This window comes from Letharia lupina, assembly GCF_014066315.1.
Source record: "Letharia lupina isolate WasteWater1 chromosome Unknown contig_15, whole genome shotgun sequence".
NCBI lineage: Eukaryota > Fungi > Ascomycota > Lecanoromycetes > Lecanorales > Parmeliaceae > Letharia > Letharia lupina.
Window position 1 is genome coordinate 1,033,823 of NW_023502984.1, and position 20,697 is coordinate 1,054,519.

The 20,697-nt window shown below is 50.1% G+C and overlaps 7 protein-coding genes across 7 annotated transcripts; 4 read left to right on the forward strand and 3 right to left on the reverse strand.

The window, feature by feature from the left end:
• Nucleotides 1-243: 243 nt before the first annotated feature.
• HO133_002682 (uncharacterized protein) lies at nucleotides 244-1,178 on the reverse strand (the record flags this gene model as incomplete). The annotated part of the gene is made up of 2 exons (XM_037293607.1): nucleotides 244-722; nucleotides 773-1,178. 2 exons carry the CDS (start codon nucleotides 1,176-1,178, stop codon nucleotides 244-246), a joined length of 885 nt encoding a protein of 294 aa, XP_037150436.1.
• A 2,091-nt stretch (nucleotides 1,179-3,269) lies between these two features.
• HO133_002683 (uncharacterized protein) lies at nucleotides 3,270-4,466 on the forward strand (the record flags this gene model as incomplete). Its single annotated transcript, XM_037293608.1, has 2 exons — nucleotides 3,270-4,279; nucleotides 4,394-4,466. The coding sequence occupies 2 exons, from the start codon at nucleotides 3,270-3,272 to the stop codon at nucleotides 4,464-4,466; spliced, it is 1,083 nt and encodes a 360-aa protein (XP_037150437.1).
• Nucleotides 4,467-5,260: 794 nt separating this feature from the next.
• On the reverse strand, nucleotides 5,261-7,252 carry HO133_002684 (uncharacterized protein; the record flags this gene model as incomplete). The annotated part of the gene is made up of 2 exons (XM_037293609.1): nucleotides 5,261-6,846; nucleotides 6,901-7,252. 2 exons carry the CDS (start codon nucleotides 7,250-7,252, stop codon nucleotides 5,261-5,263), a joined length of 1,938 nt encoding a protein of 645 aa, XP_037150438.1.
• Nucleotides 7,253-8,242: 990 nt separating this feature from the next.
• Nucleotides 8,243-11,173, forward strand: HO133_002685 (uncharacterized protein; the record flags this gene model as incomplete). The annotated part of the gene is made up of 8 exons (XM_037293610.1): nucleotides 8,243-8,473; nucleotides 8,532-8,820; nucleotides 8,871-9,295; nucleotides 9,352-9,568; nucleotides 9,647-9,766; nucleotides 9,813-10,265; nucleotides 10,319-10,465; nucleotides 10,521-11,173. 8 exons carry the CDS (start codon nucleotides 8,243-8,245, stop codon nucleotides 11,171-11,173), a joined length of 2,535 nt encoding a protein of 844 aa, XP_037150439.1.
• A 411-nt stretch (nucleotides 11,174-11,584) lies between these two features.
• On the reverse strand, nucleotides 11,585-13,091 carry HO133_002686 (uncharacterized protein; the record flags this gene model as incomplete). The annotated part of the gene is made up of 2 exons (XM_037293611.1): nucleotides 11,585-12,735; nucleotides 12,797-13,091. 2 exons carry the CDS (start codon nucleotides 13,089-13,091, stop codon nucleotides 11,585-11,587), a joined length of 1,446 nt encoding a protein of 481 aa, XP_037150440.1.
• A 363-nt stretch (nucleotides 13,092-13,454) lies between these two features.
• Nucleotides 13,455-16,492, forward strand: HO133_002687 (uncharacterized protein; the record flags this gene model as incomplete). The annotated part of the gene is made up of 2 exons (XM_037293612.1): nucleotides 13,455-13,647; nucleotides 13,710-16,492. 2 exons carry the CDS (start codon nucleotides 13,455-13,457, stop codon nucleotides 16,490-16,492), a joined length of 2,976 nt encoding a protein of 991 aa, XP_037150441.1.
• A 1,004-nt stretch (nucleotides 16,493-17,496) lies between these two features.
• HO133_002688 (uncharacterized protein) lies at nucleotides 17,497-20,697 on the forward strand (the record flags this gene model as incomplete). Its single annotated transcript, XM_037293613.1, has 4 exons — nucleotides 17,497-17,813; nucleotides 17,868-18,750; nucleotides 18,802-20,558; nucleotides 20,616-20,697. 4 exons carry the CDS (start codon nucleotides 17,497-17,499, stop codon nucleotides 20,695-20,697), a joined length of 3,039 nt encoding a protein of 1,012 aa, XP_037150442.1.

A 20,697-nucleotide genomic window follows, 5' to 3' on the forward strand; every position in this document is an offset into this window, starting at 1 on the left:
TTCACGCAGCAAGGCTCATAAAACCAGCTGCTTGAGCAGCTAAATTTACGAGCATTGATATGTTATCAATGCAACAGAAAAGCGGCAAGAGAGGGCTTGTCAAGCTGTTTCTCAAGTTCTGGACGCGGTGGACGTACTAAACGCAGGTGTCGCAAAGATTGCTTGTAGAAACACCATTGCGTGAAGCTTCTAACATTCAAGAACCCGCTTTCGCTGCTGCCTTCCTTATCAGTGTCACCAATATCACCTTTCCCTGCCATTTCTGCCCTCACCTCCGCCTTGATCCTCATCTCCACCTTTTTCTCCACCTTCCTCTCCACCTTTCTCTCCGCCTTCAACCCCGTCTCCATCCCCATCTTCATCCCAATCTCCATCCACACCGTCATCTTCACCGTCATCATCTGCGCCTCCTCCACAGCGGCTTCCGATCTCTGCAGAGAAAATCGAGTCTAAAGAGCGTTTGAATTCCTTGCAAGCTAGATCCTCGTCACCGCGGTCTGGACTCCAAGCCAAGACTCCTTCCAAATTACGAGTCCGAACTACCCGCTTGGGTGTCAGTCTCGCGGGACCATTAGCATTGACACGTGCAGGTGCCGGTACGGATGCCAGTCGCGGTGTAATAGGAGCCGGTATTGGAGTGACGCGAGGCGCAGGAGTTGATGTTGGAGGTGTATCTGGAAGAGACGTGCAGAGGCCAAGATTTGGCATTGGGACAATTCCATCTGCGTTTAGATGCAGTCTTGTCGTAGGGAGTTGGAAGCAATTTGGGTACCGTCAGCATCTCCGTCATCGTTGTCATTGCCGCTGGTGCCGTCATCGCCGCCATCTCCGCTGCCTTCTTCGTCAGCTCCATTCTCCTCTTCACCCTCGCCATCTCCGCCGTAACGGCGGTAGAGAACTTCGTCGAAGATAGATGCAGCACCGAGGGCCCTTTTGCAGTGTCCGATAGCCACTACGTCATTCGGGGACCATGCAGAGATGCGTTCAAGATCATGTTGATTCGGATGCGTGATGATCTCAAAGTCAATCGATCCTGGTCCGAACTCAGCTTCTTGCGATTCGAAAGACACGTGTAGGTGAATGAAATTGAGGCTTGACTTACCAGCAATCGGTAGTGCAACGATGCTCACGATATGGAGTATGATGCCGACGGTATAAGACAAAATTTTCAACTGCATTCCGAGTTCATTCATTCAAAGGTTGTCAAATCTGGTTGAATGTCAAACTCGAGATACATGCTGCGAAGGTGGAAGCGTCTTTCATATGTCTTTTGTACCTGAAGTCTAGAATATTCCATTATCACTGTGCATGAGCACTCGTTCGAGAAATGCGTGCGAGGTCCTAATGTCACCGTCGGCAAGTCATGGCGCTGCGCGAGAGTCACATCGGATCGAGGAGAAGCCGCATTTGCTTCGACGGCGTATCTAGGAATAACCTCTCATCTACTGGAGCAATGTGGCGCCTCTGGGCAGATCTTTAGAGAAAGGTTCTGGTTAAGACGTGATCTTTGGTGTATTTCTGAGTTGTGCCCTTCCAGGGTTTAATGCTTTAAATTCACCATTGAATTCGCAGACTTGATGGCGATAGTCCTGACGTCGACGTTCCAGAATGTCGGACTTACAGGGTCTCAAAGCATTCAAGGAGAGTTCTGGACGGTGTAAAGGCGTAAGGAATTGGATCCTTACTTTTCACAGCTTACAGATATGGGATGTGCTTGACCAGGCCATTCTCCGACGCCACGCCAAGCATTCTTTCTGATGTACGAGAAGCATCACGTTCGTAGCTAAGTCTCGAACGGAGATGACCGAGGACGTAAGCGCAGCTTGAAATCGCACATGAGGAAAGCTTGATATGGCTAACTCGAGAAGAGTAACTGAGACTGAGCGTAGCTGAGATATTCTGTTCCGCATCTCTCACACACTTCGATATGAGAAGGGATACTCGCATATGAGGTGTGCTTCCTCGTGCACTCGTTGCTCATGAATCTCTGGCCACAAGAGTAAGATGAAGGCGGTCCACATAGCCTATGGCTCTAGGTCTCAAGCAGGACCAAAAATTTGAATCAATGATAAAATCTGTTCTATCGTGATCGAAACGTACTCCTCGTCACCAATCGAAAGAATGCCACTGAAGCATCGAAGGAACTGTTTTTGTACATTAGCTATTATGCGAAAGACAATCGTAAATTACTTGGCTTGTCTCCAACCCAGCTTGTTCGTGGCGTAGGTCCAGTTTCTGGGCGTTATCGGCGTTCTCCTGGCTCCGGAGAAGAGACATGTAAGATGATTCCTCTTCCTATCCACGTCGCGGAACCGGCAACATCTCGCAAAATCCGTCAGTGTTGAAACCCTAAGAAGCTAAACCCGCTCACGAAATCCACTGTCCAATTGACTGCCTCCACTCCATAGAACGCAGATCACCTCTGCACTACTCTGTTGCTCAACTCCCCAAACCTTCCTGCGGTGCCCATATATCATGCGAAAAGCAGCCTTCCTGGCCTCCTTGTCCTTTCTTTCTTCCTGCCTCTTGATCTCTTTGCCTTTGAATGTTCTGCAACGAGCTTTCTCCTCTAGGATCAAGCAGCTCAGACCGCAGCTTATCTGCGACCTGTAGCGTTTTGATGACAGTCCATCTCCCTGTAACAGATCCATCGTGGTAGTAATCAACGTATGGGCATCTGCATGGGTGACAAGGGCTCCATAGCATGATGTGTAGAACTGGCCTCTTTGAATTCCAGCATGTGGTATGATAGCAGATGGACAGTGACATGGGATGCCCGCACTCAAAATAGCATTGCAATCACCTTTGGACGCACACGTGGACAACATTTCTTGCGCAAAACTGATGGTAACGACATGGCTTCGCATGAGATCGATGTCTACCGTATTGCAGAATGATTGGCCATTTTTGTCATCTTTCCGTTGGCATGTTTGGCAAGATTAGTGCCAAAAGCGGTGTTCAGTTGTTTAGAATGCGAACGTTCATGAGCCAAGTCCCTGATTACACATCGGTAAGGACGTCCAATGAACCATAGTGGCCTGTCAAATGATGAGGCTTTAAAAGGACCTGCGAAGCGCCCTTTGATTAAATATTTCGTAAGGCTGAGACATCAGACTAAATTCCCCAGAGTACACCAAAAGCTCTTCATGCGTGATGCGATTCCCATTAAAGGCACAATACTTGACATTTTTCCCGCCAGGTCAGTCTCCATGGATCTCCGATGACTTAAAGCTTACGCTCAATAAAGGCCACAACCAAACCCGTCCACAATGCCCCCCCGACTCCGCATCTGCCCCCAGTGTTACCACCTCCTCAAACACCAACCCACATCATACAGATATCTCGCCACCGCCTCCGCCATAACCCCCGCAGCGCCACCTTTCCAAACAATCTCCTCCCCTCCACCAATCGCCCGCTTCCCCCGGACCCAACCACCGTCTCACAAGCCGCCCGAATTCCGCAAATCGCAACTCCACCGGCAATACACCTCCCTGCTACGCTCCACGCCCTTGCTCCTTTTGTTCCAACACAACAACCTCAAGGCTACAGAATGGATGTCCATACGCCGAGAGCTGCAATTTGCCCTCGAAAAAGTTGACAATGACCTCTCCACGAATCTCGCGCCCGCTATAAAAATCCAAACGATTCAAGTGGGTATTTTCGAATCAGCGTTGCTGGTTGCCGAGTATTTCGACCCAAAACAGCACCGTACCGCCTCGAAACCGCACCCAACGGACCCCTCGACCCAATCGTCCGTCAGCTTGGCGAATCATACACCGACTCCAGCAGACCCGACTTTTAGGCACTACCTCTCCCGCACCGCCCACGCCGCCGCCTCCCCCTACAAAGAATCCCACCCCCTCCGCCCTCTCCTCTCCGGTCCTCTCGCGGCCATGTCCTTCCCTACCGTAACGCCACAACACATGCGCGCGGCCCTCAGCATCCTTGCTCCAAAAGCGCCAACCTTCCCAGCACCCACACGGCGGGCGAATCCGGGCTATCATGACGCTACCGTGCAGCAAGGTCTGCAGAAGTTGATGCTGCTGGGGGCGAGGGTGGAGGGGAAGGTGTTTGATAATGAGGGGGCGAGGTGGGTGGGGGGGATTCAAGGGGGGATGGAGGGGTTGAGGGGGCAGTTGGTGAGGATATTGGGGGAGGTAGGGGCTGGGGTGACAGGTGCGTTGGAGGGGATGGGCAGGAGTTTGTGGGTGACTGTCGAGGCGAGGAGAAGCATGTTGGAGGAGGAGGAGAAGGGAACCTCAGGGGGGAGTAATGAGGGGTGAGTCTCAGAACATTCCCTACCATCTACTTATGTATAGCATCAGCATTGTATAAAATATCGCAGTTCACATGAGCAGAGAAGGAATTCGGAGAGTACGTTCCATTGCTCTAGTCTAGCGAACAAGGGAAAGGAGCATAGCATTGGGCTGTGGTCTGTCATTTGGGGTCGCAATCCAAACCGGTAGTCTACAGAGACATTCTGATCTCCCGAAGCGAAGGGAACACTGTCTGAGATATTGTCGGTCGTTCCACTCCTCATTCCTGTTCTTGCACAATCTGTGCCAAATCGTCCTTCAAAAGCTGCCGTACCATTCGCCCCGCAAGAAGCAGGAGAGCTACAACTGCCGTGTCTTGTGTTTGGACGAGATAGGAGAGGGTGATGGTGTTGGCGACGTTTATGAGATTTGTCATCTGTGGTTGGTGGTGCTCACTTTCGATTAGATCAGCGATGTCTCTCTCCTGATACCTTGACTCCCATCTCTAGACACTTGATGAGACGGACATGGACTGATCGAATGAGGACTATGACTTGCAATATGATTTGTCAGCAGCAAGAAGCACCTGAAAGTTGGATCAATTACGGCCCTGTCATCTAGATATATTGGGCTGGGAATATTTTGAGGAGTACGTATATACAAAGACAAGCCATGTAGTTACATACAGATGCAATCATGTTCTTGTAAGATCTCTTGTCCGAGACTCCGAGGCTCTTTTCTCAAGTCGCAGCGACCTCCTATTCGAGTCAATCCATTAGCTCGAAAACATGAAACTGCAACGCCTAACAATGCAATGCCTCCAACTCGGAAGGCGAGAGACCTTGACCCTGCTTTCAATCGTACGGTAATGGCCACATCCAGGACAAACTCCAGCGAACCCATAAATCGACATTTGGGTATCCTTCGTTCAAAATAAGTCCACCTAGTTCATACGTAAACCACACTAGGCATCCACCAACAAAGCTAAGCAAGTCCGAGTCCCATCAAAAATGTAGTAGCTGAGCCATTCCGGACGGTACGCTTCCCGTGGGTGAGATTCTCTCCTCGCTCATTCGCTTGAGTTTACGAGGGTCCTGGATCTCGTCGACCGTGGGAGGTATCTCGAGCTTTATCGGTATTTCGACTTTCTCAAGCTTGACGCTCTCAAGCGGTGAATCAGAAGGGCTCACAGGACCGTTATTGCGCGCTGATTGGGGTGATATGGGCATCATTGGAATCGCCGAATCATCGAAGGGCTCGTTGATGCTGGCAAGCAATCTTCTCGCTTTTTCTTGGTTCGTAGGTGATGGGCGAGGTTTCATTAACTTCGTCGTTTTCTCCTTACTAGGCGAACGAGGGGCATTTGAAGGCGGGGCTGGCTTTGCTGAATCGGCAAGAGGTTTGTGGGGTTTGGTGACTTTGAAGTTGATTTTCAAATTATCCGATGTCTTTGAGATCTTTGAGCTCGTGGTCTTGCCTATCGACGTGTTCTTGACACCGTTCTTCTTTCCTGCTCCTTTCGGACGACTCTCTGACTTTGAATTCTCTTTCGTATCCGAAAGCTTTAACGGGGGAATGGTGAAGGCTTTTGGAAGCTTTGTCGCTTTGGACATAGGACTTTCTCCTGGGGTCATCATGGCAGGTGTGGCCCCATCTTTGGGCGACACATCCCTCTTTGGAGTAACACTCCTCCTCTTTGCTGGTTTGACGAGCACTTTAATACCAGGATCCTTCTCCTTTGCCCTTTCTGCCTCGGATTCGGTACAGTCCTTGTAGTCGTTGCCTTCATCGTTCCACCGCCGCATGTTCACCCGTTGGGCAACCTTGTCGCAATCTCCCGCGACCACGAGATCCCAACAATCCTCAAACTCCTTGCCTATCGGTGGTGGACCGCGATTGATCCATATTGCAACTCCGTCTCTTCTATCCCTTACTATCCCACACATCTCCCGAACCATTCTCTTGACACCTGGAATCTCCATACTTGTGCCCACTACAATGACTGCATCAGGCCGCTTCAGAAGATCCGCCTTCACTACTGCTCCAATCGCCTCGTCGTCCGGGTTTGACTCATTGTATAAGACCATCCTCGGACGAAGTCTGCCAATGCCATGACTTCGTTTCCCGGCAACATCGGTGCGGATCTGATCGTTTTCTACACACTGAGTGCACAGTGGTGGTACTGGACCGCTGAATAAGGCGGCTTCGAAAGGGGAGAGCTTGTTGCATTTGGTGCACACCATCTTCTCCAAGCTTCCGTGCAACTGGATTGTCTGGGGCCATGGTCCTTTGTTTTCCAATGGAACCTTTGTGATCAGGGGTGGGAGCGAAGTGTCTATGCCATCGACGTTCTGCGTGTACAGGCGCATGAGCCGGCCTTCGCTTGCGAGGGTTGCGAGCATCTCATGAAATATGGTAGGCTTTGCGTCGCTGACGAGTTGCGACAGTGTGCGAACCATGTCATGGAAAGAGGATGTGGAGTCGTCCGTTTGATAGACTGAAGCGTCGAACAGATGCTTGCCGGAAGCTTTTAGCTTATTATCGCTCCTGAGAGTGTTGAAGAGGCCATTTGACGATCGAAAGTCGGGGACTGTAGTTTCGTTAGCAACCCGACATGCAGCTAGGAGTGGAGCGCAACACTCACCTCCAGCAGCAGTAGAAATTCCAGCCCCAGCAATCACGACGATTTTTCTCCTCTTCCGCAAAACCTTCAGTAATAGACCCAATTGAGAGCTCTGATCAGCCGCAGGTGATGGCGATTTCAGATCTAGATGAACGGTGGTCCTTGGCTTCGCCTCCACTGACTTTCTCTTCTTCGCCGGAGGTAGATTGTCTGATTCTCGAGGGCGCTTTCGCAATTCATCCTGACCACTGGAGATATTTTCGCCATTCTCTTGAGTTGACTGTGGAGATGGGTAATCGAGAGGTGGAGGCGACACAGATCTGACGGAGCTGAGCTCTGAGGACAGGTCGCTCAAGCCGCTGTCGCTGTCCATGATGTGAGATTGCGGTCGGTTGGTCGTTGCGATCAGGGTCTTTTCGTTTGGAACATGATCGAAAGAAAATGATAGGTTAGAAGGTGGGCTAAGGAAGAAGACGTATAATGTCCTAGGAACCGTCTGGAAGTATCTGCGCAGGGAAGTCAAGAAGAATCAGAGCGATGTTGTGAATGGTGTGAAGGATCCCCAGCGATGATCGCGCCGCTTACTCAATTTTAGCCGCAAATGCCCCTCCCACAATAGCCTTTTGTTTACACCTTTGTTTACCTCAATCATTCACCCTCAAAAAAGATTGTCATCTTTAAAAGAAGTCTCACAGGAGACAATGATAGACGATTTAGCTTCAATAATTCCTCAATGAAGAATAGTTGGGGCACATATTGGACTTCAACGAATACCCTCTGCCCGCATGCTTTTATCTGTCCTATTCATAATTCATATAGCAGGCGCAGTCAATAGGCTGGATACACGGTGAATCCGTGCGCAATCTCCAAGTTCTACCACGGCGCGGTCAACAGGTAACTGGGTTAGTCCTAAATAATCTTTCCTTGCTGGCGGGGATTGCGGCAATTTTGATCCATCAATGGAGCTTGTACTACGCTTTTCATCCAAGTCATCCAATCCAATTGTACCTTGGACTTTGATGATCACGTCTCAGCAATTTGGTTATGGAGGATGATCTTGATGATCTCTTTGGAGACGTTGGAGATGTGGGAGATGTGGGAGATGTGGGAGACGTGGGAGATGGTCACTCATTGCACCTTCCTGAACCTCTCCCCAAGAGCTTGCTTCAGCGAGTGGATGAATTAGCTCTCAGCGGATGCTGCCAGTACGTCGCGAACCTCCAGCGCTTTGCTTCAACATCTCTAAAAATTAGCTAGAAAATTGGTTTGGTCTAGAAATGGCTGCATTGCATACATCACTCACGACGGGTGCAATGTGGTTGTTCGTAACCTGATGTGTGATTCTTCTGATGGCCAATGGAGGATGAGCAAAGAACATCTGGTAGACGGTGTCGCTACTGCACACCAACTAGTCCATCTGTCCTGGAGTCATCATGGTAACGAGTTAGCAATTGTTGACGCTTTCGGCCAGATATCGATCTACAGCGTGTTCATTGCTATCAATCGCCTTAGTCTCTGGAGGCGCAGTGTCCTCGACCCAGAAGACCATCTAAGTGCTGTGGTTGGATTGACATGGCTACACCTAGACAGACCAGTATGCTTGCCGTCTGATTGCAATGTTAATGCTATGAGCCCGGTTGACAGCGGTGCAGTCATATTTCCCTAAGCCCATGCTCAAAGCCAAAGACCAGTGGAACTTCACGGTATCTCAACAAAGATTGCTGGGACCCCGGAACCCTTACCAACAAACTAATAGCCCACAGAAGGCTGCTTTGCTCGCAGTCACAAGGGGTGGATTGATCAGAGTGTTGTATCAAGGTCAGGATAATCGATGGCAAGACTTCAAAGGCGAGTCAGAGAACATTGCTAGTCCATCCGAGCTTCTGACCCACGCCACAATGTGTCCGGAAAAGATTGCAGATAACAAGAGCCCAGATAAAGGTGACGGTTGCCTCCCAAGCTGTGAGACAGTCGCTGACCGACATAACAAGAAAGTCCCCTGCTTCTGGCAACGTACAATAGCGAAAAGGAACTCCGGTTATATCGACTCAGCCTGGATTTTGAGCACCAAAGCATAGGCCTACAGCATCTCAAAGTCTTGAACCACTGTGCTCCACTTGATGAGAATCTGGACGGTGCCTCAGCACAGTATGATGGTGTGCAATCACGCAGTCAACTGTCGCTCCTTGAATTTCTACCTCCGGGGCCGAGATCTGCCAGTAAAGAACCAACGCATCCGGTCCTCCTGGCTTCGTTTTCTTACGTCTCTGATCATTTCCAACACACTCGAACTCATGCGGTACAGGCTACAATACTTTGCAAGTGGGAGTTGCAAATTGCAACGCCAAAGTTACATACCAGCTTCAATTCATTGTCTTCGAAGAAGACCAGCGCGTCATCGGTTGCGGAGCTTCCTGTAAGTCGTATCGCTCAAGGCTTGGTTTTGGACTGTACCTAATGAGTCAATTCAAGTCTGAGATACTCATGAAGAGATCGAATGACATCTTACTCCCTAGAGCCCTACTCTCCATCCAGCATATGACGTTGAGGCCCGTTCTGGCCATGATGTATTGTGAGGGTTTAGTCGAATATCGAGAGACTACAAACATGAACGTGATCCCTCGAGATGGAAAAGACCAAATCTCGAGTATGGCCCAGATTGGTCTCTATTTGCCAGGGAGTAGATTCTGTAAGTTGCGCATTGAAACAATTCACACCCCGGACGCTGGGTGACCCAATCATGGGGACGACTTCTCATGATATATAGGCTTGCACACTGCCTTATCTCCTAACGCTTGTGCTGCTATTTCTCTCGACGAGCTGCACTTGGCATCTTTGAGCTCTATGCAGTTCGAGGACGAGCATACAAGCGACCAAATAGATGAAGGTTTGTATGCACCGCAACGACCTCTTGTGCCTGCTGACATACACAGCGCGACTCGAATTGATCGTCGAAGCCTTCGTAATGCAGTCATCGGTTGCTTCTCTCAATAACTTGAACAACGAGGACATTGTCGCGGCACTGCAAGCTTTTTCGAACCAATACTTGCACGACCAGGCACAAGCACAGGCAGGGCATCCTCCGACACTATTCAATCCCAATACATTCAAGTTGCACTTCTTGAGCGAGCTATATCGGACGATCGGTGTCCAGGTCGACTATTCCATCGATCCGCAGATGCAACAATTGCTCCAGTCAAATCAAGGCTTAACCCTTCAGCGATGTCTGAGTGTCCAAGCGGCACTTGGTTATGCTGGAGGGAGTCATCGGCCATCACCCTCGGCCATTTTGGCTTGGACATTTTTGAATATAAGATCCGTTGTTATGGTGTTCATGGGGACCATTAGTAGAAAGCAGGGTGTAGAGAACGAACTTGGCAAGCCAGGTACGCCGAAGAATCCCAAAGAAATTGCAGAGAGAAGACTAACTCCGGATCAGAGACTGTCCATGTACTGATCGGCTTAGTATCATGGTCAATGACCCTGATCAGCTACATCGTCGACGATATCTTCGTACTCGGAGACTTCCTTGAAGACCACAACGATGGAGCAGAAAACATGAGTCTTGATGTCCTCAACGCAAGGAGTGAGCTACCCCCAAAAGCATCAGTATGTTCAAGACCCAACTGAATACCGTCTAGTCCGTGAAACCAACAGCCCAGCCCTGCTGCTCCTCCTTGTCTCCTCATGCCGCAGCTTCCTCAAATACAACTGCAACCCCTTGAAAGCCTTCATGCAAGCCTGCAAAACGCAGCAATCGCAGACACCCTTGAGACTAGCCTATCAGGAGCTCGGAACCGTATTCCAGAGATCTCTGGTGTCGGTATCGCAATTCGAGCGTATTCTATCACAATTAGAAAATAGCATCAGGAGTGCCTATCAGGCATCCGGGATGAACGAGAATGAACGGAGTAACATCGAGAAGAACATGCTTATCAAAGCTGAAGTCCCCGAAGTACTACTGGGACCTGTGAAAGATCTTCTAACCAACACAGCAGCTTCACTGAAAGAGGAAGTGAACGTCGCGGAACTCTACTTCGCCAACGTCGCCTCTTTGGGGCTCACGAACGACAACACAAGTAAGAGATGGAGGAAGGAGCATCCGCTGGATGCTTTGCGTAAGATTGAGTTGAGGAATGTGAGCACGAGAAGATGCACTAGGTGTGCTGCTGTAATGGAAGATTTGCTGCCGACCAGGACGGCGAGTGTGATGGTCTCGCAAATGAAGCATTGCTATTGCGGGAGCTGGTGGATGGTTGGGGGAGAGGAGGAGGGGAATGGGGAGGGATACTGAGAGTGGCTGGGAGGGGTTTGTGGTGCTTTGACGTTCAGGTGGGTTTGGGTTCACGGGTTTGAGGATGTTTGGGGATACAGTCTGGATTTTTTGCACTGCTCGCTTTGGATATCTTGCGTTTTGTGTCATTCTCTGCCTGAAGGCCCCTATCGTTGTTGGATCTATCCAGATATCTGGCCCATAATGTTACATTTCATTCAATTACGGAAGCTTTGCAAAGACTTGAGTGAAGAGCGAAGACCACAATGTAGCAGGGATATCAATGGCCTGAGTCCAAGGAAACGTGCATGGTCGAGATACTTTATACATTTGAACCTCCGATTTCTACGTCATGTGCCCTTCTTGATTCTCTCCACTGTGTCACTGCCTATCTCTATGCCCAGTTGACAAAAATCACCTGTATCCCTCCCCTCATTCATCAAAACTGTACCTCATCCACTCCCCCACAGCCCTCAAACTCTCCCACCGAACAGTCTCGTCCTTGTCCGTCATCAATTCCATCACCCGGCCCTTGATGCCCAACTTCTCCAACCCCTGCCTCTTTTCCGGGGCTTCTTTTACCAGCCAGCCCACATCGTTGCACGCAATAGCCAGAACCTGCTTCTCATCGTCCCAACTCTTCCCCATGATCTCCGCTAGCACCTTCGGCAGCGCGCCTCCATCATCGTCCAAGATCTTTCTCGCATTCTCATGCCAGAAATTGGCGTCTCGATGGGGTGGGCTCCAGCGTAGTTTCCTTGTAGATAGTTCCGCGGCGTATTCGTCGAAGGTGGTTTGAGAACTTGTGTATTCCTCCAGCATTTCTGTGAGGGCTTTCAGGTCGTCGAGGAGGTCAGGGTCGGTCAGATGGCGACCTTTGAGGTTGGAGAGGAGGGCAGGAAGGCGGGCGGTTGTGGCGATGGGAAGGAGGGTGGACTTATTGGTGGGAGCGGAGAATAGGTTGAACAGGGTGGAGAGGAGGATGCGTGTGGTTTTCTCTTTGGGTGAGAGGCGGAGGAGTTGGGTGTAGAGGGGTATAAGCTCTTGTTCCTTTTCGAGGCCTTTACCTACTAAGGAGGCTTCGAAGCTTAGCTGCCAGATTGTGAGGAGGATGTGGTAGAGGAGTTGGAGGCCGACGCCACTACTGATACCGGCTTCCGTGGCACTGCGGATGCTGCTGCCTCCGCTGAGTAGTGTGGAGTCACTGTCTTTGCTTGCGCCAGCTGCTGCTCGCAAGATGTCGAGGAGAGGGGTGACGGTCTCTTCACGTTGACTCCAGAATATCTCGCGTGCTTTCTTCGATCTTAGGAGAGAGGAGTATTCCTGTACGGCAATGTCTTGTAAGCCACTGTCCTGGCTTATCGTCAAGGTGGAAAGGTATTTGTAAAGCTTTGTGAGCGCTTCGTCTGTCTTCGGATTGGACTTTGGCAATTGTGTCTGAGCTGTCGAGAGAATACTGGTCAGGACAGATGAAGCTAGTAATGGAATTGGGTCTTCTGGATTGGTGGAGTGAGAGAGATAAGGCACAATGGGTTTGTATGGTTCTGGGTGCTCGAGGAGCTTGGAGGCAAGACTGGGGGCATCTGAAGGTCAACTGTCAGCACCCAGGAACAGATTTCGTATATGTGGATCTAGAAGCCATACCATTAATGAGATCCCCTGTCAATACTAACATATACTGGATAACATCTGCTCGTTTTGAGGCAGATTCCAGTACACTTGTGCCTTTGTCTCCACCCAGTATGAGAGATTGGTAGGAATCCATATCATTCTCGACCGTCTGTTTTCTCTGCTCCTTGCGCACCTTGTCTACAGCTTTGATTATCTTGAGGTCATTGTCGGTAATGGTGCCTGCTCGTACGGCTCCCTCCCATGGTATTGGTCTTGCACGGATGTTGTTTTGTAAGGAGCTTAAATAAGTCGGGGGATCGAGTGACATGGTGCGCCAAGCTTCCGTAGATGGTACCAGAGATGGTGGTTAGACGAATAAAAAAATTTAATCAACTGACGAGTGACTTCAGCTTGGAGAGGTGTTATTGATCCCAGGCACAAGTGCACGGTGGCACCTTATCAATAATCCCTGCACTCTAGGGTTCTAGGGCTGGCTTGCAGCTTCTTCGGCGGCGCTTGCCTTTTCTGTCCGCCGCGGAAACTCCAGCACCATCAACATCTGAGAATTAGCCATGCAAGAGAGACTGGAAGACTTTATGACTTGAATGACAGTGGCCATTCGAGAGACTGTTTAGAGAAATCTTGTGCACGATTCTAGAAGGTAAACATATCAGAAAGTCGAATCGCAGCTATGACGAGTCTCAAACGGTCACTGGCTGATCCATATGCCTCGAACATCTCAAGCAAAGTATTTGTGAGATCAACTAAGAGTGGAAAGGTGCAGAAGATAGTCAGAGAGTTGTATCTCAGACGAGACATTCCATGTTCGTCGAGACTCTGCTCGGCGTGCTTGGCAAATGCCCCAGCGGACGCAAATGGAGTCGGTATGTCGAATGCATAGGGCACGCCTTTCAATAAATTGAGTCGTTTACTGACATTACAACAGTTGCCCCGTTTGTTCTGTCGGAGAAGCCAGCAGGTACAAAGAATTTTTCCGCTGGTCACTACCTAGTACCGGATACAAATGCATTACTCAATGGCATGGACTTGTTCGAAGAGACTTCCGGTTTTCACGATGTCATCATCCTTCAGACAGTGCTGGAGGAGCTGAGAAATCGCTCTCTCCCACTGTACAACCGTATCATTGGCTTGACTAAAAGTGAAGATAAACATTTCTACGTCTTTTTCAACGACTTCCGGCAGGAGACCTATGTTGTCAGAGAGCAGGGTGAGACCATCAATGACCGTAATGACAGGGCTGTCCGACGAGCAGTCAGTTGGTATGGACAACATTTGCATCAGTCTGTCAGATCCAGCAAGCGGCCCATCCAGTGCCCAGCTATCGTTATGCTCAGTGATGATAAAGAGAATATTCGAAAGGCTAAAGCAGAGAAGCTTAGCGCCTGCTCTTTGGCCGAGTACGTATCTGGTCTTGACGATGCTGAACGTCTTCTTGACATGATGAATGCTTCTCGCCAAGGCCAAGAGTCAAGAAGCACAGCAGCTGAACAGCTTTATCCTGACTACTTCTCGTTATCTAAAATGATGACTGGTGTCCGAGCCAGCACATTGCATCAGGGCATCTTCAATGTCTCTCCATACAATTATCTCGAGGGTTCTGTACACGTCCCGGCCTTTGACAAGTCTCTGCTTATACTAGGTCGAGAAAACAGCAACAGAGCTGTGTCAGGGGATGTTGTTGTGGTAGAGGTTTTGCCAAAGTCCCAATGGAAAGCACCATCCACCAAGATCATCGAGGAAGACACTTTAAACAAGAACGAAAATGCGGATGTCGATGAAGCTGAAGGAGAGGCTGTTGTGACTGAGCAAGAACGCAAGGCGTTGCAAGAAGAAGTCAAAAAGACACAGGGAAAGAGCATCGAAGGTCGACCACAGCCTACAGCTAGAGTGGTTGGCGTGATCAAACGAAATTGGCGCCAATATGTGGGACATGTTGACAGCAGCTCAAGTTCGGCCGCAAAGCAAGGCCGAAAGCAGCAGACCGTGTTCTTGATACCGATGGACAAACGGATACCTAAGATTAGACTACGTACCCGTCAAGCAGACGAACTGTTAGGCAAGCGAGTTCTAGTGACTATCGATGCATGGGACCAGAGCTCACGATATCCTGAGGGCCATTTTGTAAGGTCACTTGGTGACCTTGAAACCAAAGGAGCAGAGACCGAGGCATTGTTGCTAGAGTATGACGTGCAATACAGGCCTTTTCCGAAAGGAGTCTTAGATTGTTTACCTTCCGAAGGTCACGAATGGAAGGTGCCGGCAAGCACGGAGGATCCAGGTTGGCAGGGCAGAAAAGATCTACGTGATCTTTTGGTTTGCAGTATCGACCCCGTGGGTTGTCAAGATATCGATGATGCGCTCCACGCGAGGCCGCTGCCGAATGGCAATTACGAAGTTGGAGTTCATATCGCAGATGTGTCGCATTTTGTCAAGCCAAACAACGCAATGGATGCAGAGGCCAGCATACGAGGAACAACAGTGTATCTAGTTGACAAACGCATTGACATGTTACCCATGCTCCTAGGTACCGATCTGTGCTCCCTGAAACCATACATCGAGCGTTATGCGTTCTCCGTTATCTGGGAAATCACAAAGAATGCAGAGATCGTCAGCTCTTCCTTCACCAAATCCGTCATTAGGTCCAGGGAGGCTTTCAGCTACGAGCAAGCGCAAATGCGAATCGACGACAAGGCGCAGAAAGATGAACTAACCCAGGGTATGAGGACCCTTCTCAAGCTTTCGAAGAAGCTACGTCAGAAGCGCATGGATGCAGGAGCCTTGAATCTTGCGAGTCCAGAAGTGCGTGTGCAAACGGAATCTGAGACATCGGATCCGGTAGATGTGAAGACTAAGGAGTTGCTAGACACGACTTCGCTCGTGGAAGAGTTCATGCTCCTCGCTAACATCAGCGTGGCCGGGAAGATATACGAAGCATTCCCACAAACTGCCTTGCTTCGAAGGCATGCTGCTCCGCCCAAAAGCAACTTTGAGGAGCTCGCGAACCAGCTGAAAGTCAAGCGTGGATTCAACCTTCGCACAGAAAGCTCCAAAGCAGTTGCGGATTCATTGGACTCCTGCGTCGACGCGAAGGAGCCTTTCTTCAACACGCTAGTTCGCATCCTGGCCACACGGTGCATGATGTCTGCGGAATACTTCTGCTCAGGGAGCCAGTCGTACCTCGACTTCCGCCATTACGGCTTAGCAAGCGAGATCTATACTCACTTCACCAGTCCCATCAGACGATACGCTGATCTCGAAGCCCACAGGCAATTGGCTGCGGCTATCGAATACGAGACCCTGGACATCAGCCTGCACAGCAAACCAAAGCTGGAAGAAGTGTGCAAAAACATTAACGTGAGAAATCGAAACGCCCAGATGGCCGGCAGAGCGAGCATAGAGTACTACGTCGGGCAGGCGCTCAAGGGACGAGTGGTGGAAGAAGAGGGATTTGTAATGAAGGTATTCTCGAATGGATTCGTGGTATTTGTGCCGCGATTCGGCATTGAAGGTCTGATACGGCTGCGAGACCTAGCCACGCCAGAGCCTGAAGGCGTATTCGATGAGGAAGAGTATATCCTTCGGGTTACTGGAACGGGGGTACATTTGCAGGTGGAGCTATTCCAGAAGGTTGTTGTGAGAATCAGTGACGTGAAGGAAGAATCGACGGGGAAAAGGAAGATCAGACTTGAGTTGATGAAGGCTAGCTGAAGGTAAAAATGCCGTTGAAAGATGATATCTGGAAAGGTAAAGAGTACGAGCGGATGCATCTATTCACCGCCTCGTTGATGAGATTACACAAGTCATTAGTTCATATTATTATGATCCTCGGACACGTCTCAACTGTCCGCTTCATGTTTTCTCGGAGATTGAGATTTTTCGCTTTGACTCTTCTGCATGGAACCATACGAGTAGAGCTTAAGCGATAATGCTGCGTACAGCGTAAGACGAGTAGCCTTTTTACCCACCGGTGCGTAGATGATCAATGCGCTTCTAGGCCTCAAGTCACCAAATTCCAACCCTCTTACTGCTGGTGCTGGTGCTGGTGCTGGTGCTGTTACTTTCCCCCTGACCCCTATCGCACAAAGGCTGTTGGCGACGATCCCTCTTCACTCCGGGGCGGGACCTTGCATCATTTGCATGGTGCGGTTGGACTTTTGGAGGGGTTGCTCGCTAAGCACTCGGATGACAGCCGCGATGCAACCTCCAAATTTCCTTCCCTTGGATTTGATTACTACTGAGTCTACTGTACTCTACTCGTACTCTACTCGTACTCTACTCGTACTCTACACTACCTTACTTTACTTAATTCATTCTCCTGTCTCTAATCACTCCTCTATCTATCTTTCCAGTTTCACCACATTTTTTTGTACATACATCCATTTATTTCATACATACATAGTACATACATTTATTTTCATCATAAGAGCTCTGTCACTTCATTGTCGGTCATTGTCGGACATATGATTTTCGTCGCTCTTACCCTCGACCTTGCCTAAAGTGGCCGTGCCCTTCCCCCTTGGTGCCCTCAATCTCAAATTACGGAGGCACCAGAGGGGTGGACATCTCCAAAGAGTCTCCTTTCTGATCCCAGCCGAGTCGGGAGAGAGGATTGCGCAAGTTTTGGCTTACATCTCTGCCTATCTGGGCTTCCAAATCCTTCACTCAAATAACGACAATGGAGCCTCAACCTAAACCTTGACGTATAATGCAACATGATGGACCGCGGTCGTCCCAGACTCGACACCTCTCCCTCCCATCCCTCCACATCTAACTCCCCATCATCCCGCCAACAGGTCGTTGCTTCCAAGATTGAGCCAGTCAAACGGAAACCTGTCCCCTCTTCTGCCTTGCCGCTCATAGGCAGAGTCCAATCCCTTTCCTCCGGAGGCGTCGTCGTTGCTGTGGGCGAAGACGACGCTGGCGGCTACAATCCTGGTGATCCTAATCGACAATCATTTCTCCAAGACCCACCATCGCTGCCTCCTCCTAACATCATTGCTCCGCCGCTCCAAGTCCGTGATCTTGACCAGTGAGCTCATACATTCCTCGCAGCCTCACCAATGTTGATCCGTGTTTATCCTAGGTTTCCCCGAGGCTATTCTCCACGTGGCCCTCAACCTCCACAAAGCGAATACTTCCCTCCTGTCAATACGGAAAATCGACAACCCTCTCCCCGGCCACAACGGGCGCGACAAGCTAGCGAATCCAGACTCCATGAAGCTCTCCGGACCAAACCGGTCCCCAACAACCTGGGATTGCAACGAGCAATGTCCTTGCACCCTTCCAATCGACCCACGAATAACGATTACGAATCCTCTGATCCTATGATAATAACAAAAACTCCGAGATCACCAGGGCCCAACAAGCTCACATCTTTCTTCGGGTGGAAGACCTCGTCCCCCATTGCCGAAGTCTCACCCACGACATACTCAGATGGTAGCCATTCCCCAGCTCTTCCTTCGCCACTGTCCCCGTCACCTCACAGTATCACTTCATCCAACAAGTCGACATCTCGTATGACAGACATCCCCAAAGCAAACGGAAACATGGGCACCCAATACTTTGCCGGCACGGGGTTCCCAGTGCCGCCAGGCGCAGATGGAACAGGGCAATTCAATGACCTGGATGAAGAATTGCGTGAAGTCAGCACAGAGCTAGCCGGATCGATACGAAGAGAATTGGAATTGGAAGATCTGGTGGACCAACTACGACTGGAAGCATCGCAAGGACCGGAATTAGGACGGCGGACTAGTGACTATTTCTCGGACTCCGGCAGTGGCTCATACAGATATCCCTTGAGCGACGCTGGTGCAGGCAAGGGGGACGATCTGGCCAAACTGAGAAGGATATCAGAGCAGGAAAAGGCACAGTTCAAGCTCAACCTGACGCAGAAGCTTCAAGATGAGCGAGACAAACGGAAGGGGCTTGAAAATTACGTTCAACAGCTTGGCAAGCAGCTGGCAAACGTAAGTACGATGCGCGTAACAGTATGCTCCATCTCGCTGATCACTTGACAGATGGATGAAGAGCGTGCCTTATACTCTGCCGGAATCACTCAAGTTCATGAGCTCGAGAGCTCCTTAGAAGACCATCGACGGCGGCTCCAAGAAGAAAGACAAGCTAAAACAAATTTCGAGGACTTGCTGACCGCGCTTCGAAGTGAGATTTCACAACATCGAGACGAACGAGACAACCTTCGGGACGAGGTGGTGCCCCAGCTGGAGTCGCGTCTGGAAGGTCTAAAGGGGGGAGGTGCAGAATACCAAAAGTTGACCTACGACAACGCACGGATGCAGCAAGAGCTCCAATCCCTCAAAAATGAGAATTCTACGTTGATGAATGCTAGAAGGCTACAGCTGGAGATGCAAAATCATGGTTCACAGTTTGATTCTATTGCTGAAGAGAACGGACACCCGGAAACGCAAGGATCCGGAACGGGCCTGACTAGATCGAGTTCCGTCGCCGGGCAAAGGGGTGGATTGTCAAGAGCTGGTACTTTGAAGAGGTCAAATTCCGTATCAAACAAGGAACGAGAATCCAGGGATTCCCTTGCGGATAGGGTCAAAGATATTGAAATGCAGCGTGACGCTCTACACCGGGCTTTAAAAAGCTTGCTTGATCGACAGAGTTACCAAAAAAATGAACATGAAAAGGGAATCCGAAACCTGGAGATCGAGAGGGATCGAGCTCTGCAGAACCAATCTCCTCGAAGGGTAGGTTATGAGAAAGAAGTCGCAGGCTTACGAATTGAGATCAATCAGCTTCGGCGGCGAGCCGAGGATGCGTCCATGCAAAAGTACCATATTGAGAAAGGACTTGGTGGACTGAAGAAAGATCTTGATAGAGCTGAGCAGGAGACGGGCTCTCTAAGAAAGGTCCTGCAAGAGCATGACATCCTAATCCCCGAGATCTCTGGTCAATCATCATCAGAGACCGCAACTGGAGCGCATGCCACGTCTGCCTCGCTTGAGAGGGCCTATAGAGATCTACAAGTCACGCAAGCTATGTCCATCACCAAACTTCGGGAGCTGCATGGAGGCGCACCTTCAAGTGTTGAAGATGCTGACACGGCTGCTACAATGGATAAGCTACTGAAAAGCATGAACGATGCTGAGGCCGAGCGAGACTATGCGAAGAAGCAAGCAGCAACATTTCGAGCACAAGCAGAATCCCTTATGGAAGCAGAGTCCTTTCACACCGGAGAGAATGCAGGCTTGGTAGACCAGCTCCGCGCATCGGCAGACCGTGTGGAGGCCTTATCTTCCCAAGTGCGCCTCCAACTAGAATCGAATGCCAGTTTACGGCAAAGGCTCGCCGAAGCCGTTGGTAGAGGCGAAGAAGCACAGAAGAACTCGACGACGCGGATCAACAGCATGCAAGGCAAACTCAAGAATTTGGAGGACAAGCTCATGAACGCCCAGCAACACTCCGAGGAAGCCTTTGCGCAGCACGAAGAGGAAGTTCGTGAGATCAGGGAAAGCCACAATCAGCAACTGCAGCGGCTCAAGACTGGTCTTAAGACGCCCACGGTGTTTTCTCCCGTCGCAAATTCTCCTTTGTCCCCCAGAACAATGTTCGGCGGTCGCTCCCCGAAGCTGGACAGGACGACGACCGGGTTGGGTATGTCGCTTGATGAGGCTCTCAAGACTGAATCCTTAGAGAAGAGGGTTGCAGAATTGGAGAGGGCGCTGGGTGAAGCGGATCTGGAGATGGAGGAGGTAGTCGGGAGGATGAACCAGGCGCAGATCGAGGTCATGGAGTTGCAGTCTGCTCGGTACGTTTAGAAGAGTCTTTGAGAATGCATGGTGATGACAACTGACCATTTCCCTAGGGACGAGGCAATGCGCCAGACCCGGAAATTGCAAGCTGCCATCAACGCCGAGAGGGAGACGGTCGACAAGCTGATGAAGTGA